General features: G+C 44.3%; 2 protein-coding genes across 6 annotated transcripts in view; both read left to right on the forward strand.

Annotated features, from left to right (window-relative positions):
* Positions 1 to 18,085, forward strand: part of LOC138787390 (uncharacterized) — a 406,633-nt gene that overhangs the window by 251,873 nt on the left and 136,675 nt on the right. The window lies entirely within an intron of this gene.
* The window catches only part of LOC138787389 (uncharacterized), a 111,352-nt gene that overhangs the window by 14,422 nt on the left and 78,845 nt on the right, over positions 1 to 18,085 (forward strand). For all 4 annotated transcript variants that reach the window (XM_069964661.1, XM_069964662.1, XM_069964663.1 and 1 more), the window contains 3 exons: positions 5,625 to 5,724; positions 7,384 to 7,472; positions 8,469 to 8,583. In XM_069964661.1, coding sequence (XP_069820762.1) covers positions 5,625 to 5,724; positions 7,384 to 7,472; positions 8,469 to 8,583 — 304 coding nt within the window. The remainder of the gene's footprint in view (positions 1 to 5,624; positions 5,725 to 7,383; positions 7,473 to 8,468; positions 8,584 to 18,085) is intronic.

The following is an 18,085-nucleotide window of genomic DNA, read 5'->3' on the forward strand; positions in this document are numbered from 1 at the left end:
CAGATAACCCCTTTAAGGGAAGAATGTGAGCAATATTTACAGCCTTAGGTTTACTTATTACAAGTAGTTGACAGAAGTGTGATCTATTTTGGGCACTTTCACTGGGACATTGACTTTTTAATGTGTGGGAAGAACTGTTTCTCTCCGGTATTGCCTTGGATGAACTAGCACTGCCGTCATCATAGAGCTCAGCTATACTCTTGTGGTCACAATTTCTGATCAGCTGTGGGACAAAGTTAAGAATTCTAAGATTTCATGGGAAAGATGAAGACAGTGCAGGACCTGGCTGTATGCCTCGATATTAGAAGCACTCATGATTTGCAAGAAATGCTCGCTATTTTAATACCATGTGTAAAGGTTGGTGAGAACAGCAGGTACATGACACCCCCTCTAGGGGACCGCACCTAAATGTACTGCAAAATGGTTATAGTGTCACAACAATTTTATTTTTTATTTAGTGACTGTTTCAGTAACTTTATGTTTTATATAATTTTGAACAAGGAATTGTTTGATACTTATTTTTTGCAAAAATATTACAATAAGTTGTCTCAGGAGGAACATCTGTCTCCTGTCATTCTTTTATGCTCATGAGTACCTGGTCTCATGCTAAACAAAGAAGATTCAGTGAAATAGTCCAGGATTCAGCACAGCTGTGATCCTTGTTGCTTCAGTTCTCGAGCACTAAGGCTGCATTCACACGTTCCGAAACAGTTAAAGCTCCACACAGCTGTGTCAGTACTTTAGAGTTGAGCATTAACTGTTTGGGAGCTCACTGTATCATAACGAATTATGATGCAGGAAGTTCCAACTGTTCACTCCACTCAGGGCCGCTTTAACCAGAGGGCACATGGTGCACGTGCACCGGGCCCACTGGTTAAAGGGGCCCCCCCCGAGCAGGCCGGCCGTTGCTATGTGCGACCAATGCGGTCGCACAGGGCTCCGGCCACCAGCCTGTCAGGGGGGAGCGCCATGGATGGGTAATCTACTTACCCCTCCATGGCGCCCCCTGCAGGGCCCCCCCGTCCGCCGCTGCCCCCGCCCGCTGCTGCTGCGGCGCTTCAGCGCTGCTGCAGCAGCAGCGACACTGACAGAGAGAGAGCCATTGGCTCCCTCCCTGTCAGTCACTCTTGTGGCCGCACTTCCTGCGGTCACAAGAGGCCGCACTCTCCCTCTAGCGCCCGACGTCACTGGAGCGTCAGCGCGAGGGTAAGGGGAGTGCAGCCTCTTGTGACCGCTGCAGTGCGGCCACAAGAGGGAAGAGAAGAGGAACGCGTGGACCCAGGTGAGTAACAGTGTTTGTGTTTTTCAATGTTGTATGGGAGGGGGAGCTATATACTATTGGGGAGCACAGGGGGCTATATACACTAAGGGGGAGCACAGGGGGCTATATACACTATGGGGGAGCACAGGGGGCTATATACTACTGGGGAGCACAGGGGAGCTATATACTATGGGGGAGCACAGGGGAGCTATATACTATGGGGGAGCACAGGGGGCTATATACTACTGGGGAGCACAGGGGAGCTATATACTATGAGGGAGCACAGGGGAGCTATATACTATGGGGGAGCACAGGGGAGCTATATACTATGAAGGAGCACAGGGGAGCTATATACTATGGGGGAGCACAGGGGAGCTATATACTATGGGGGAGCACAGGGGAGCTATATACTATGGGGGAGCACAGGGGAGCTATATACTATGGGGGAGCACAGGGGAGCGATATACTATCGGGGAGCACAGGGGAGCTATATACTATGGGGGAGCACAGGGGAGCTATATACTATGGGGGAGCACAGGGGAGCTATATACTATGGGGGAGCACAGGGTGCTATATACTACTGGGGAGCACAGGGGAGCTATATACTATGGGGGAGCACAGGGGGCTATATACTACTGGGGAGCACAGGGGAGCTATATACTATGAGGGAGCACAGGGGAGCTATATACTATGGGGGAGCACAGGGGAGCTATATACTATGGGGGAGCACAGGGGAGCTATATACTATGGGGGAGCACAGGGGAGCTATATACTATGGGGGAGCACAGGGTAGCGATATACTATGGGGGAGCACAGGGGAGCTATATACTATCGGGGAGCACAGGGGAGCTATATACTATGGGGGAGCTATATACTATGGGGGAGCACAGGGGAGCTATATATTATGGGGAGCACAGGGGGGCTATATACTATGGGGGAGCACAGGGGGCTATATACTATTGGGGAGCACAGGGGGCTATATACTATGGGGGAGCACAGAGGAGCTATATACTATGGGGGAGCACAGGGAGCTATATACTATGGGGGAGCACAGGGAAGTTATATACTATGGGGGAGCACAGGGGAGCTATATACTATGGGGAAGCACAGGGGAGCTATATACTATGGGGAAGCACAGGGGAGCTATATACTACTGGGGAGCACAGGGGTCTATATACTATGGGGAGCACAGGGAAGCTATATACTATGGGGGAGCACAGGGGAGCTATATACTACTGGGGAGCACAGGGGGCTATATACTACTGGGCAGCACAGGGGGCTATATACTATGGGGGAGCACAGGGGGCTATATACTATGGGGGATCACAGGGGGCTATATACTATGGGGGAGCACAGGGGAGCTATATACTATTGGGGAGCACAGGGGGCTATATACTATTGGGGAGCACAGGGGAGCTATATACTATTGGGAAGCACAGGGAGCTATATACTATTGGGGAGCACAGGGGTCTATATACTGTGGGGGAGAGCACAGGGGGGATATATATTATGGAGAGCACAGGGGGGCTATATACTATTGAGGAGAGCACAGGGGGCTATATACTATTGGGGGGAGCTCAGGGGGGCTATATACTATTGGGGGAGAGCACAGGGGGGCTATATACTATTGTGGGAGAGCATAGGGGGTCTATATACTATTGGAGAGCACAGGGGGGCTATATACTATTGGGGGAGAGGACAGGGGGGCTATATACTATTGTGGGAGAGCACAGGGGGGGCTATATACTATTGTGGGAGAGCACAGGGGGGGCTATATACTACTGGGGAGAGTGCACAGGGGGGCTATATACTAATGGGGGAGCGCACAGCAGGACTGTATATAACTAGAGGAGCACATGAGGGTCTATATACTACAGGGACACCTTAAAACTATGGAGGCACAGAGGGGTGTAACTATGTAGGGGTACAGAGGGGTGTTACTACTGTATAGGGGTATAAGGGACCTAACTACTGGATGTGTTGGAGCCTAAAATATTTGTCTGGCAGATTCTGGAGAGAAGATTCACAGCCAGGAGAAGACTTTAAGGTGGCCCAGGCTGGATGGAGAGAAAAAGAAAAGGTGACAGACTCTGATCGGAGAAGACGCCCCCGGTGAGTCACTGGATGTAACTGCACTCTGTTATAGGGTTGTAGTGTTAGGGGTCATGATGTGGCGGTATTATGTAATGGTATCATTGGTGATATCTTTCTGTTTTGTTTAGTGCAGTTTTTATGTAATATGTAATCACTGTATGGTGGAAATAGTGTTATAAGGTAACTACTGTATGTATTGGGGCTCTTGATACAGTGTGGGGGCAAATTCAGTACATTATACAATGTGCCGAAAGGGAAGGGGGTGGGCCACTCTTGAGGGCTGTGCACTGGGCCCACCAATGTATTAAAACGTCTTTGACTCCACTGCATATGGACTTTAGTTACAGAACTTGGGAATGTAGCCTAATGCTTTGCTTACAGAAGTGGTTGGCGCACAATGTGAAAGCTAAGTCAAAATCCAAAATCTGAGTTTTGCACTGACCCTGGTCCTCATGGGATATGATGTAATGCCCTGCCATCTACTAGGCTGCACTTCAAAAGAAGAAACACCCCACAAAGTCAGGATTACACTAAAACCTAATTGGGCTAGGAACTCCAAAAAAGTAATATTTTTGCGCTACTGTACATGCTGTGTAAGTACAGTAGCACAAATGGTCGCACATGGGTTGCAGACTGACTCCATCCACCTAATGTGGAGCCAGTTTCCTCCCTAGGTAGGGTGCAGTGTGCCCAGTCCAAGGAGTGTAAAAGGTTAAGTAACCCTAACCCTCTGGGGCTGTATAGTAAGGAGGGGTGCATAGCGTACCACTGGAAAGGCCAAAATAAATATTCCTTCCCACCCTGGTACTACTAGGCTGCTGCTGTCTAGTAGTACTAGGGTGGAAATGGACATTTATTTTGTCCCTCCCCAACCTAATAATACTAGCCTGCTGCTGCCCAGTCCAGAAGTGCCATTTTTTACACTCCGGGTCTACTGGTACCTGGCTCTTCCCAGCACCCCTGGTGCGGTGGGTACTGGGATAATAATGAGGGGATTAGTGATAGCCATTTTATACTGGCTAATACCATCTCCTGACTTAGTACTGGAGAGGATGATGGCAGGGGGATGCTCAGTGTCCCTCCAGTGCCCTGTGTCCCTCAGTATCCCTCTGCCATCATCCTCTCCAGCAGCCACAGCCCGCACAGCTCTGGGAGTTGGGTCGTGACATCACCATTTTATCCAGTAGTAAGTGCAGGGAAAAAAGCACTTTATAAGCATTTCCCGTAATAAGTGTATATTGGGGATTTATATAACTTTTGGGGGGGCAGTACAATACTTTAATAAAAATTTTCGCCAGACTTCTCGTTTAATTAATTAAAATAACAACACACCTAAAAACACCCCACATCCCTCGTTGACCATTTTATTGAATATTAAAGTCCGCTGGTCATCAATGTAGCCCAAACAAATCTGATGCAATCCTCTACATACAGGTATCTGAAAAAGAAAGGGAGAAGAAAATGTTCATTACCTAGGAGGCAAACCAGGGCCAATGAGACTATTTAGGGGCAATTCTAAAACAAACAAATGAGCACCACAGAAAATAGACCAGGCGTATCCCAGATAATAAATTGCAAATAAATTTCGATAGACCAGTCTATTCTTGCCATAGCAGAAATAGACCACACACAAAAAAAATCCCCTGTTGATAAATCTTCCCAATTTTATGTAATTATGGGCTGTACACGGAACGTGTGAATGACTCCTTAGACTATAGACAGGTGGGAGATGTGTGCTGTCCTGCTCTCCTCTCAGCTGTATCTCAAGATTGTAGCAGGTCTCAGCATTGAAACCTGGTGAGATCAATAACCTGATATAGGGCTGGGCGATGAATCTTAAAAGAAAGAAAATCGAATATGGCCTCGGTCTCACGGCCCTGGCACTCCTGGTACTTTTTGTATACCTTCACTGCAGGCAGCAATTCTTTCTTTTATTGTTGGTTCTAATCAAATCTATTTCTATGCGTTATCAATAATATCTAAACTAGCATATTTTCTCTAGAAATAAACTTTCTATTGCAAGGATTGGTTTCATATGAGGCCCTATTAGTTCACATCGTCTCCCTGGTGGGTTTAAATACCTACAAACGCCATTTCCTGCCATTACTGATCCGTCATATGAACCTGATTTGGTTAAATTAGAATATGCTGTAAAGAATTTTAAAGGGTTTTTCATTGTTAAAAATAGGTGGCTAATCCAAAAAACTGGAATTTTTTTTCTTACTGAAATGATTTTAGCTGAATGGGTTGTTTCCCTGCTTGTCTGTAGATTTCAGTACAGGCAGCTGATTGATGAGGGAAAGAACCAGAGCTTAGATGAACGACGTGTCAATCTCTTGAAGTCCCAGGTTTTGCAGCTGGAAAGACAGGTAATGTATATCAACCTGCACAACATCTGATCTCTCTAAATTGGTCTGCAGGGATGGTAACTGCTGAACCTGTCATTTCTAACAACTTTGTGGAAATCAATAGTACAAGTGAATGTAAGAAACTCTGTAATAGATCTTATTAGGCAAAAGAGCTTCCTGCTGTACTTACTAGGCTGTTCTTCTTATGTTTCTTCTTATATTGTTCTTCTCCTTGTTATCTGTTCATCACTAAGGGAAAGCTGTCAACGCAACAGTGAAGCAGAGTGAGGGTGGCTTACATTGTCCATACAACTCTATAGAGGAAGGAGGGGGGGGGGTGAGTGAGTGAGTGAGTAGGAAATGTTGAGAGGATGCAGAGTTTCTGGCGAGAGAAATCAAAAGCCACACTACTCAGTGCTGGTCTGGGCACTCCTGAAGGTTTGCAACAGTGAGCCCATTTTTTTTTGGTATGTATACAGTATATAGGGGACAGCACATATGCTAGTCTGTATGCACACTTTAGCTCAGTATAGGAAAAGCAGACACGGGGATGGAGTTTGCAGGTTGTTAACCGGGGGTGGGGCTGAAATTATACTGGGTATAGCTATAACACCAGCCAGGAATGGGGCTTCAAGTCATTAGAGCAGTCCCTGACAGCTTCCCCCCTTCCTCACCAGCCCTAATTGATCTTTCCATGACTATCCAAATTAGCTCTCACACCTCTTGAACAAGGAGATGTCCCTTCAAGTCAAATCTCACTCAATCAAGGAGTCTTACAACATTGACTGTGGATTTTATACCAAGCCAAACAATCTCTCCAAAAGGAAAGATTACCCATCTTCAGACAGCTGTTTCGGATTTTTTGCCCCTCTTCAGTGCAGAGCAGGGTGTTGACTGGATAGTGAGAGGTCTATCGACCTGGGCCAAAGGGGTACCAACTCTCCTTATGGAGAGCTCGTCATAAAGACATGTGGAAGAAAGGTCTTTATGATGAGCTCTCCGTAAGAAGAGTTATTACCCCTTTGACCCACGTTGATTGACCTCTCACTAGCCAGCCAACACCCTGCTCTGCGCTGATGAGGGGCAAAAACCCCGAAACAGCTGTCTGCAGATGGGTAATCTTTCCTTATGGTGAGATTGTTTGGCTTGGCATAAAATCCACAGTCAATGTTCTAAGGCTCCTTGACTAAGCGAGACTTAACTTGAAGGGACATCTCTTTGCTCAAGAGGTGTGAGAGCTATTTTGTATATCCTTTCTTCCCAGAATTCTTAGTGGAGCAGCAATGGTCTGTAAGTCTCCACATGTCTTTATGACGAGCTCTCCGTTAGAAGAGTTAGTACCCCTTTGACGTGAAGAGACTAAAAGACCAGCCAGCTGAGTGGGAAAAAACTGCCCTGTTCCCAGCCAGTGTTATAACTATTATTCTCCAGAAACACATTTCATAGTGAATCTTATATCCCTATACATTGGGAAGCTTTGTCCTTCCTGCTAAACTCCACCTTCTTTTTAGAATGAGGAATGGTTGATGCAAAATCTAAATAAGTTGCATATTTCGGTGCATGGCTGTTTGTTCCTATATGTTCAATAAAGTAAATTTAGATGTTTGTAGCTTGTGCTTGCACCATACTGATGTCAGCCTTAGCGGAATGTTGTTGCTCTGTCTTTTCTATTTCTGCCAGGTGATGCTGCTGACAGAAGGTCTCAGCTCCAGAGCTTCTGTAGTCCTTGAACTTGGTGATGCTTTACAAGCTGTTCTCGATAAGCTGCAGTAAGTACAGAACGCAGTGGATCATTTTAGCCCTTGTTCTCATTGCATTTAAAGAGGTCGTTCACCAATTTTTTTTTCTTTCGATCAACTGCTACCAGAAAGTGCCAGAGATTTGTAATTTACTTCTATTAAAAAAAACTCCAGTCTTTACATACTTATCAGTTGCTGTATGTCTTACATGAAGTGGTGTATTTTCTCCAGTCTGACACAGTGCTCTCTGCTGCCACCCCTGTCCATGTCAGGAACTGTCCAGTGCAGTAGAAATCATCTGCCTTCCAGACTGGAAAGAATACACCACTTCCTGTAGGACATACAGCAGCTGATAAGTACTGGAAGACCTAAGATTTTTGTTATAGAAGTAAATTACAAATCTCTGGCACTAAAGTACTTAAAAGAAACTATTTTTTGGTGAACAACCCCTTTTAAAGGAGACCTGTCACCCCCCCCGTGCCGGGGTGACAGGCTTCCGACCCCCAGCTAGATCCCCTTATACTGACCTCATCCCGCCGAGTCCCGCTCCCGGAGCCGGTCCCGAGACAGATTTCCTAGTCAGAAGCCGGCATGTGCGCTGTGGAGATGGGTCCGGCGTCCATAGAGAATGAATGGAGCCGCGCGTGTGCTGCAGAAATGAGTCCGGCTCCATTCATTCTCTATGGACGCGGACCTATCACCACAGCGCAAGTGCCGGCTTTGACCAGGATATCTCCGTCCCGGGACCGGCTCTGGGAGCAGGACTCGGCGGGATGAGGTCAGTAGAAGGGGATCTAGCTGGGGGTCCGGAGCCTGTCACCCCGGCACGGGGGGTGACAGGTCCTCTTTTAGGTTCAGCATTTTTCTTGATGGCTTTTACTTCAGAGTAGGGCTGCTCGTTCCTAGGAGATAGTAACTTCTGAAATGTTCAGTTTATGATAGATCTGTGCTTCTTTTCATATTCATATTTCCAGTATGCATTTGCAATTTAATATCCAAAGTAATTGATTTGTCTTTGCAAATCAGATCTCTTCTTACCAGTGATCACCGAACTCCTGAAGTGCAAGTCACCAGGGTGGAATTAATCAGAATGATTGAGATATGCCAGTCCATGCAGGACAAACTGCGACGGAATCATCAGGTGAGGAAAACTGCAGCTACCACAGTCTCATAGAAATCAGATTTATTGATGATGATGTAGGGGATTATAGGATAAAATAGTATATGACCTGTACTCCAAGAACTAAAGTATACATACCAAATCACTGTCGATCGCGTCCTGTTCTCCCGGGCACCATCTTGGGTCGATGTCAGCAGGGGATGGTTCTGGTCTCCCTCCGCTTCGTGTCTTCCACAGCAGTGAATGGGAGAAGAAAAGGCTGCTGGTGCACATGCACACCAGCAGCCTTTTCATTGACTGCAGCGCATCACATGGCTTCCAGCTTGCTCAGCCCTGATTGGCTTAGCTTGCTGAAAGCCATGAGATGTTCTCCAGCCAATGAAAAGGCTGCCGGTGCACAGAAGATGGAGGGGACATGGCCGGCGGAAAATTCGAACAGCGGTTGTCACCGGAGGGATGGTAAGTATATATTCTGTGTGTGTCTGGTTTTTTTTTTGTTTTTTTTTTTTGTTTTTTTTTTTTTGGGGGGGGGGGGGCACTGAAGTACTCCTTTAGGAGAGTATAGTGACACTGTCACCCCCTTTTTGCATTCTGACCTCTCTATACAGGTGAAATGGGTAAATTTAGCAGTTTTCATACCTTATTTTATATAATACGTCATGGCACTTGTTCCAGTAAAAAGTGATCTTTTATCAACTGCAGATTGTGCTAAGTGGGCGGGGATTAGCAGCATTTGCGCCATTTAGCCCTGCCCCACCACCACTGGCCCCGCCCCTCCGTGACATCATCGGCACACAGGCCCATCCTAGAGGGAGTGGGGCCTAAACCTTTAGGCCAGCCTGTTCCAATAGTCGGCGGGGGGGGGGGGGGCAGGGCCTATGTGCCTATGATGTCATGGAGGGGTGGAGCCAACGGTGACGCTAATGCCACAAAGCCCCGCCCACTTAGCACAATCTGCAATTGATAAAAGATCACTTTTTACTTGAACAAGCACCATGACGTATGATATAAAATAAGGTATGAAAACTGCTATATTTACCCATTACACCTGTGTAGAGACGTCAGAATGCAAAAAGGGGGTGACAGTGTCACTTTAAGTCATTACATTCAAGAAATCTATAAGGGTCTCGGTGCTTCGGCAATAAACAGCCAACCCTTCAGCCTTTGTGCCTCCCATCTTGCATGCTGGTACATTTTGAGTCCATACATTGTATAGTCTATACAGCTGTTATGTGTCCACAACATTCTTGAGATCTCTCGCTCAGGATGCAGAACATGGAACAGAGGGGGACAGACATCGAAAAAGGCCTACATTTTAAGTATCTCTTTATTGTAAAATGAGCCTTATTTTCTTAAATTTAAAAAAAAAAATGCAGAATCCATATGGCAGTGACCAGTTGTGTTCTTTGCTAGTTCTGTAAATGGCAGTCTGTGTATTCACACATGGAGCAGCTTGAGTCTTATACTGTATCACACTGTGTGAAATCAGCAACTCTTAATATGACCGATTAGGATGCCCATCCACTTTATACCAGAGTTACACCAACAGTATGAGGTGTGTGGGAGCTTGATGATAAGGGTTGGATTTTCACAACCGGACCCTTTTGTTTTCCGAACGGTAAGCTGGAGGCAGAGCAGTCTGGCTGCAGCTTACCCTTCCCCTCCTCTTAGGGAACACATGAACATTTGGATATAGTCTGTATGACAGTTATTAAAGTTGTATATATGGTTGCAAATATGAAAAAAAAGAAGCTATACTTACCTCTCAACACTTCCCCAGTGTCCTCCTACGGGTCTCCTTTTTTCCCCAAGATGATCCTGCGTCCACTTTTGAGACGGAGATGACAGTGCAGTCAGCCACCCACTGTCCGCAGTGCTGTCCCATCTCAGTTAGTGATTGCCGGAGCGGACTTTTATCCCGGAGATCAATCTGGGAAGTGAAGGTGGAATCGTCTTGGGGGCATATAAGAGACCCATGGGAGGACACCGGAGGGAGTATAAAGAGGTAGTTATAGTTTATTGTTTTTTACATACTTGCAACCATAGAGCTATTGTTTTTCATAGCCAGACAACCCCTTTAAGCACTACCGCACCTGTGGTTACTGTATGCAGTAACAAGCTTGACATCGTTGCCAATTTACAACTATGTCTACGTCGTTCAACATTCAGAGAATGGAAGCTTAGTTACAATAGGAAAAGGGAAAAAAATATGAAATATATGATATATATCTCTTTTCCAACACTAGGTGTCTCCATGTAGCTACATAACAAGGTTCCGTCTTTTTTATAGAGATACTGCCAAAATGTTCTTTGTTATAATCATAAAGAACATGTTACTGCTTACAAAACAGATACTTGTCAATTATTTAAAAAAAGCCCATACATTGTAATTTATTGATGGGAAGAGCAAAGGTTTTTCCTAAGTATAATTTTCGGTTCAAAGTTTTTCCAAGCACAAAGAAAACCATCAGAAATTGTCCCGTTTTATGTTATTATCTTTTCTGTGCAGACAAGAAAATACAATATTTCCCTTTCTTTTTCTCCCATAATTAAATTAGGAATGCTAATCAGAATCCAAGGTAACTCCGGGGGCGCTTAACACCTGCCTGGCTGTCCTCGCCAGGCCATGCTGGGACTCAACCGTCTAGCTAGATGATGCTAATATCTATTCACAGAGGCTTTCATCTTTCATACAAGAGCACAATAAAGTCCATGTGTATCTATAAATTCAGGAAGGATTGAACAGAGCTTACAGCTACATATTTGTGAGTTAACATGAAGGGGGCGGCTACCGTACCCCATATCATCATTGCTGAAATAACACTGAATATTTATCAGCTGATTTCTGTGCCCCTTGCAGCACAATCCCTGGACTCTATATCCAGCTGCTCTTTGTCTGCCAATCTCGGTTTCTAGCTCTGTATCCACGAGAGCGATTGTCAAAATGAAATTAGTTTCCACAAAAGTAATGGTATCAATGGGACTATCAGACACGGACGAATGTGAGCACTTGGCTGTTTCAGGCGCTCCCATTCGTTTTAATAGAGAATTGTTGTGTGTATACTGTAAATCTATTGCCAAGAAAAAAGACTGGAGACCCCTCTTCCTGGTAATGACGAGGGGGGTCCCTGAGGTCAGACTCATTCTGATCATAAAACTTTAAAAAAAAAAAGGTATTTTCTCAGCGCCTTGAAGTGAACAGAGTAGAGCAGATTAGTTAGTAACAATGACTGATACATTTCTACTTGCAGGGACTGTATTTCTTATTTAAGACAATAGAACTTTAAATATAGACCCTTGTTTAACCATTTTGGCCCCTATATGTGGGGAATATGACTATGCAATAGAACATCACCTTTTGGTATAATGCCAATGAGTCTTTTTTTGTGATCGTTAGTGTGTTAGGGGGTATACATGGGGCTTCCATACAAATATTAGACATGTTTACTGAACCTGATGTACATTAATGTAAAATAGGGACCTCCTGACTCTTCCATCAAAAGCATCAGGAACGCTGTAGTTCATCTGCCCTATGCCTTTGTTCTCAGGTAGATAAGCTGCCACTGGAGGAGTCTGTCAGCATCTTACCCTTCACCTTCTCCACATTTCAAAGGAAGAGGGGAGAGGGGACCTACTGGGGTACACCTGCCTGGAGCACTTACTAGAATTCATGCTATTCATCCATTCACCTGTAGCAGCTAGGGGGGTAGCGCTAGCTCAGATTAGGGTGATTAGCTTGGGAGAGATACAGCTGCGAGATGACTGGGATGTACATTGCTCCATAGCCCGAGATCACAGTCACTGTCAGGCACAATGGCTTCACAATGGCTCCTTATGGATAAGGGGGCTGCACTGATGTTGGCACTCTGGACATTTCCCTTTGGTGAACCCCGATACTTTGACCCGCTGGTGGATTGATGCGATTGATACCATAAATGGGGAGAGACTTAAAATACTTTAGGGTCACTGAATGGGGCAACTGAAACTCTCTAGGCCTGGCCAAAGTTATCTCGGATGCTGAACATAAGCAAACTTCAGTCATTTCTTTAGGAACTTGACTAGGGTTCGAGCCTGTCTAGGCCTTATCCCCAATGGGTTGCAGCTGGTGGCTAACTCTCTTCTCTGTTTCTAACCCATGGTTCCCCTGGCATTATATAAGGGGACAATTGACTTAGCTCCTCCCTATTCTAGAAACTTCTGTGTAAAACGCAACAGTAATGATCTAGAAAAGTCAATAGGGGGCAGTGTTGCCTGACCAGTGAGGTGTTTGTGCATTAGGTAACTGTTAACTCATTCTCTGCCATAAATACTGGGAGATTAGAGCTAAACATTATAAAAAACATTTGCCTTTGTGAAAAACATTAAAGGGAATGTACCAATAGAGCAGCATCACAGAGGCGAGAAGGTTTCGTCACAGAGGGGCTGGGCGGGCCCACCTCCAATGCTTCAGGCCGGGCCGGTGCTTGTCAATAGACTGGCGCAAAGAGACATGTCAATGGTTTTGATTGGTCCGAGTGTTCAGACCTGAATCGATTGCAAAAACTAGTGGGGAGAGGACTACGCTGCAGCACGGTCCGCTCCCTGCTCTGTGTCAGTGAATGAATCAGACTCCATAGACTTACATTAGGAGCCCACTCTTCTTCCGGCTCATTCTCCTGATCGGTACAAGTCTAAACACTCTCAGATCCGGGCAGATCAAAACTTTTGACATGTCTTTTTGAAATGTCAAAAGTTTTTTCAAACGACAGTGCCACTAAAAGTTTAGTGTAGCAGTGACAGTAAAGTGTAAGTAAAGTGGATTGTGCCATCTCTAAGCACTTAGCTTCTATGACAATCCTGTAGTCATTTATATTTTATTTAACGCAGTAAGTGTTAGGAATAGGAGTGAATTAGCCGCCACTTTGCTGACATAATTTTAATAGCAATATTTGATAACGTATGTCAGATGAAGGTGCAGAAATACCTGCAGCAGAAACTGGATGGAAGGGGAACTAATTGAGGAAAATAGGTCAATGTATAGTGTGTAATTGAAAATGATGTGGAGCTAAGATTCAAGCTGCGTTACTCAAGATTTATTTTACATTTTGGAATAGTTAATATTAGATTGTGAATCCATTGGTATGCTAGTTACATATGGTTGCATATGAGTAAGATCATTAAAAGTTTCTAGCAATTACCCACTGTTGGAATTAATAAATCATATACATTACTGCATAAAAATCTGAATTCAAGACATAGCAGGTCATCTGGTGACAAGAGCTTTTTCAGACCTGCTAGGTGCACTGCTCAGCTCTTAAGGGTCACTTAGCTGGTCGCTATTGATAAGAAGGTGACAGCTGTCTTCTTTCAGGCCTTAAAGCGACTCTGTATCCACCAACCCTTCCCGCCAAACAGTTAAAATACAGAAGGGCAGTATAATACTACAAATGGATCTAGGTGAGTTGTAGGCTGGGGTTGACAAGTGGCAGTCAGGTATAATGCTAGTAGATGTAAGGTTAGACACGTGGGAGAGAAAAATCCATGCCAAGATTATTTACTGAATGGGAAAACACTGAGTAATACTGATATGGAAAAGCAAATTTACTGTAGTAACCAGCGTCAGGCAACTGCTGTTAAGGCAAATAGGATCATAGGGGAGATTTGTCAAATATGGTGTAAAGTAGAATTGGCTCAGTTGCCCCTAGTAGGGATGGTCCGAACCTGCCGAGGTTCGGGCTGTATCCCAGTTTTCCAGGCGGTCCTCCCACTGGATCCGCCCGCTGCACGGAGCGGGCAGACAGCGGGAATCATTACCGAGGGTTCGGTTTCGTACGAACCCCAACCGAACTCGGTTCGGACCATCCCTAGCCCCTAGCAACCAATCAGATTCCACCTTTCATTTTCCAAAGAGTCTGTGAGGAATGAAAGGTGTAATCTGATTGGTTGCTAGGGGCAACTGAGCCAGTTTCACTTTACACCATGTTTGATAAATCTCCCCCATAGAGTGCATGAAAAGGGGCTTAGTTAAACATGGTGGAGATTTATCAAACTGGTGTAAAGTAGAATTGTCTTAGTTGCCCTAGCAACCAATCAGATTCCACTTTTTATTTTCCAAGGAAAATCTCCCCCATAGTTCTACCACCAGTTAGACAAATCTAACCCGCTGATACATCCCTTCTGTGCACAGGGTGCTGAGGATGAAGGTACATTTCTTATCTTTATTCTCTGTCTGTTTCTGTGCATTTTGTAGTTAAAGGGAGCCAGTCACCACATTTGTGGTGATTAAGCTTCCAGGGACCCTGCACAGACTTCACAGACTTCCTATCATGTTGGGGGTTGCTGGCTCTGTAGCTTCATGTCCCAGTAAAACACTGTTTAATGCACTAGTCAACTCGGTGGTGTCCATGCCGTGACTGGTCATGGCTCTCTGTCTGTTGGCGCGTTCTGCAGGGGTGATTTAGGGTACAAACCCACTTGACGTATTTGCTGCGTGAATCAGTCTTAAAAATAAGCAGGCAAAACGCAGGTTGGCTTTATACGATTGTTCTGCGTTAAAATACGCAATCGCATATTTTTGAAGCGTGAAGCTTGTTGTTAGCAAAGCATCAGTTGTTAACAACCTGTGCGAAAAACGCATGTAGCTTCATGCTTCAAAAATACGCAATTGCGTATTTTAACACAGAACAATTGTATAAAGCTAACCTGCGTTTTGCCTGCTTATTTTTAAGACTGATTCACGCAGCAAATACGTCAAGTGGGTTTGTACCCAAAGGCAAAAAAGCTTGTTAGAAGCTGTGGAGCCAGCAACATGATAGGAGACCCGTCTGCAAGGTCTGTACAGTGTTCCTGGGAGCCTAATAAGCACAAATGTGCTCAGTGGTTCCCTTTAAATCCCTAGGCTAGTAAGGTGGTTTGGTGCACTGGGGTGGTAATCTCACCCCCAGTGCACCAAACGCCTTATTAGGCTAGGGATTTAACTACAAACTGCGTGACAGGTTCCCTTTAAAAAAATATGTTGCCTGTAGCAGTCAGTCTGATTCCTGTTTTTATCTTTTCCAAAAAGTTTGTGGTCCTTTCTTCTCTAGGAGGGTCTTCTACATGACAGCTTGTTGACAGTATGTTGTCTATGTTATTGACCACCACTCTGATCTAAAAGCAGTTGTCTGACTCTTGCACTAAATGGGCCCTTGCTCACTATTGAAATCGCGTGTATAAACTCCAGTGGATTCTGTGCGCTCCCCCCCCCCTCCTGCTTAAAGATCTGCCCATCCCATAGGCTCCATTTTATTTAGGCAGATTCCGCCGTCCGCCCAAAAAATAATTTTTTGACGGGCGACGGAATCTGCCAGACCATAGAATGAAGTCAATAAGACAGCCAGATGTTCAAGTGGGAGCGCAGGGGGAGGGTGCACAGAATCTGCCGGAGTTATCCGCACGATTTCCATAGTGTGCAAGGGCCATATTTGGTAAATCCACACCACTGGATGATGTGGGTAAATTTGTCTTAATTGGATCTACTCTGCCTCCGTAGTTACTACAGCTATGTAGACATGATTTTGCTGGACACCAGTCTTTCTTCCTTGGCTTGGTTTTCTTTACTTAGAACAGCTGAGTTGATCAGATCAAGTCGGCCAGCAGTAGGGATAAATTCTTAAATGTAGGGTACACAATATTTATTATTCTATAAAACATATATCTTATACTTGCCACTTGCAGTCATGCTATATATCCAGTTATAGGTTTTGGCAGGAATGTAGGTTGACTTACTTCATTTTGGTGAATAATAGCCAAGCATAAATATGAATTTCCAGTGTTCTTATTAATGACATAGCATTTTTCACAGTACTTAATATATGTTGAAAGTGAACTCGTCATGTAATATCCAAATATAGATGTTTTCCACAGCTGCACTTATTGGCTGCTTTCAGTCCCCCATAAAATCGTACTTGTTTCCGCTTTTGTACATGAGTTAGAAACCCAGTTAATTTCACAGTGTGTTCTTTATTGACTGCGCTGTTTAACTTAGTTTTTTTGCTCTCTGCCATATGTTAGTGATTCATAGCATAAAGATTTTCCATGTCAGTCTTGCATAGTCAGAACTGGCTAGCCTTCGCTTTTCACTTGCTGTGGTTTTTAGAAATTATAAATAGAATCCATGAATCAAGGCAGCCAGAGCGATGTGGAAGAACAGGAAATTTCTTGTTTGATGGTTCCCTACTCATGCTATAAATATAGTTTAGCAAAGTTAATGGATTAGCAGCTAAATGCAAGCTGGTTTCACCTTAATAGATACTTATGTAACTTGCTGGTGCTCTAAAACCTGGTGTCAGCAGTTCCCTGCTACTAAAAGGTTGGCATAACAAGCTCTGAATGGGTCTATCTCTGTCCAAAATATTACATATTACAACTAATGGCACACTCTGGAAGGCTTGTGGAAGGTCACATAAAATAAAAATTGCATGTGCAGATAAAATATCATTGAAAACATTAGGTCATATTGCCTTGACTTGGCTAATACCATATTTAAGGCTTTACTGACGCTACAGTTCATTGGGGGCCCATGATGGAAGCCTTTGGGCAACATTGGTGTCAGTGTACACTTAACTTAGCATATTTTGACAGAGGCGTCCATATCTTTTATTTATAATTCACTTCATTAAAAAAAAAAAAAAAAGTTTATTGAGTGTAATTTATAAGTTATAACTTTGGCCACTAGATGTTACTGGTTCTGCTCCTCTGCCTGCTATCAATACATGTTTCTTTATGAGAACTGCAGGGCTTGGACAAAAGATAGAAAGTATGGGCGGGACATTCAGAGCTCTGTGCCCTCCTGTGCTGTTAATCACAGTGCAGTTAGCCCAGCAGCAGACTTCTTTTAGAAGAAACATACGGTATATCATTTGTCTGAATAATTATGTATTTATTTTTTACTGCTGTAAATATTACTTTCCTTTGTTAAAACATGGCTTTCATTATTTCCACAATCATGTCTATCTTGGTGTGGTATTTTACAGAAGTTTTGAAATTCTCTGTCGAATATCAAAATTTTACAAAATCTGCTGCAAAAATAGCGTTATGTTACCGTCACTTTCTTAATTTTGCAAAATTTCCATTATTTTTTAGCATCTTTCATATTGGAAACATACAAGATTGTCGTCAGACAAAGACCACTAGTCTTCCCTTTTTAGCATTTCCTTTCTTATTATCTTAAAGCGTAACTATAATTTCAGTAGCCAAAAAAATGAAATTCCTCAAATAAAAAGCCCACGTGTTACCCTTTAAAAAGAGCCCTAAACTGCGTTGATAACATGTACACTCGCTGAGATATCACCAGTTGTTTGGCTCAGAGGAATAAATGAATTTTTCTTCTGGCTGACTGAGACAAAGTGGGCGTGGCCTATCCCTCATCTCACTGGCTGCGTTCCTCCATTCACTGAGCAGCACCTTAGCAGATGTATCACACAAAGTGGGATTAGATAGAGCCCCAGCATACAGTATCACAATGTAAGATTAGATTCAGAGCCCCAGCCGATGGTATCACACA

This window comes from Dendropsophus ebraccatus, chromosome 3 (genome assembly GCF_027789765.1).
Source record: "Dendropsophus ebraccatus isolate aDenEbr1 chromosome 3, aDenEbr1.pat, whole genome shotgun sequence".
NCBI classification, from domain to species: Eukaryota; Metazoa; Chordata; class Amphibia; order Anura; family Hylidae; genus Dendropsophus; species Dendropsophus ebraccatus.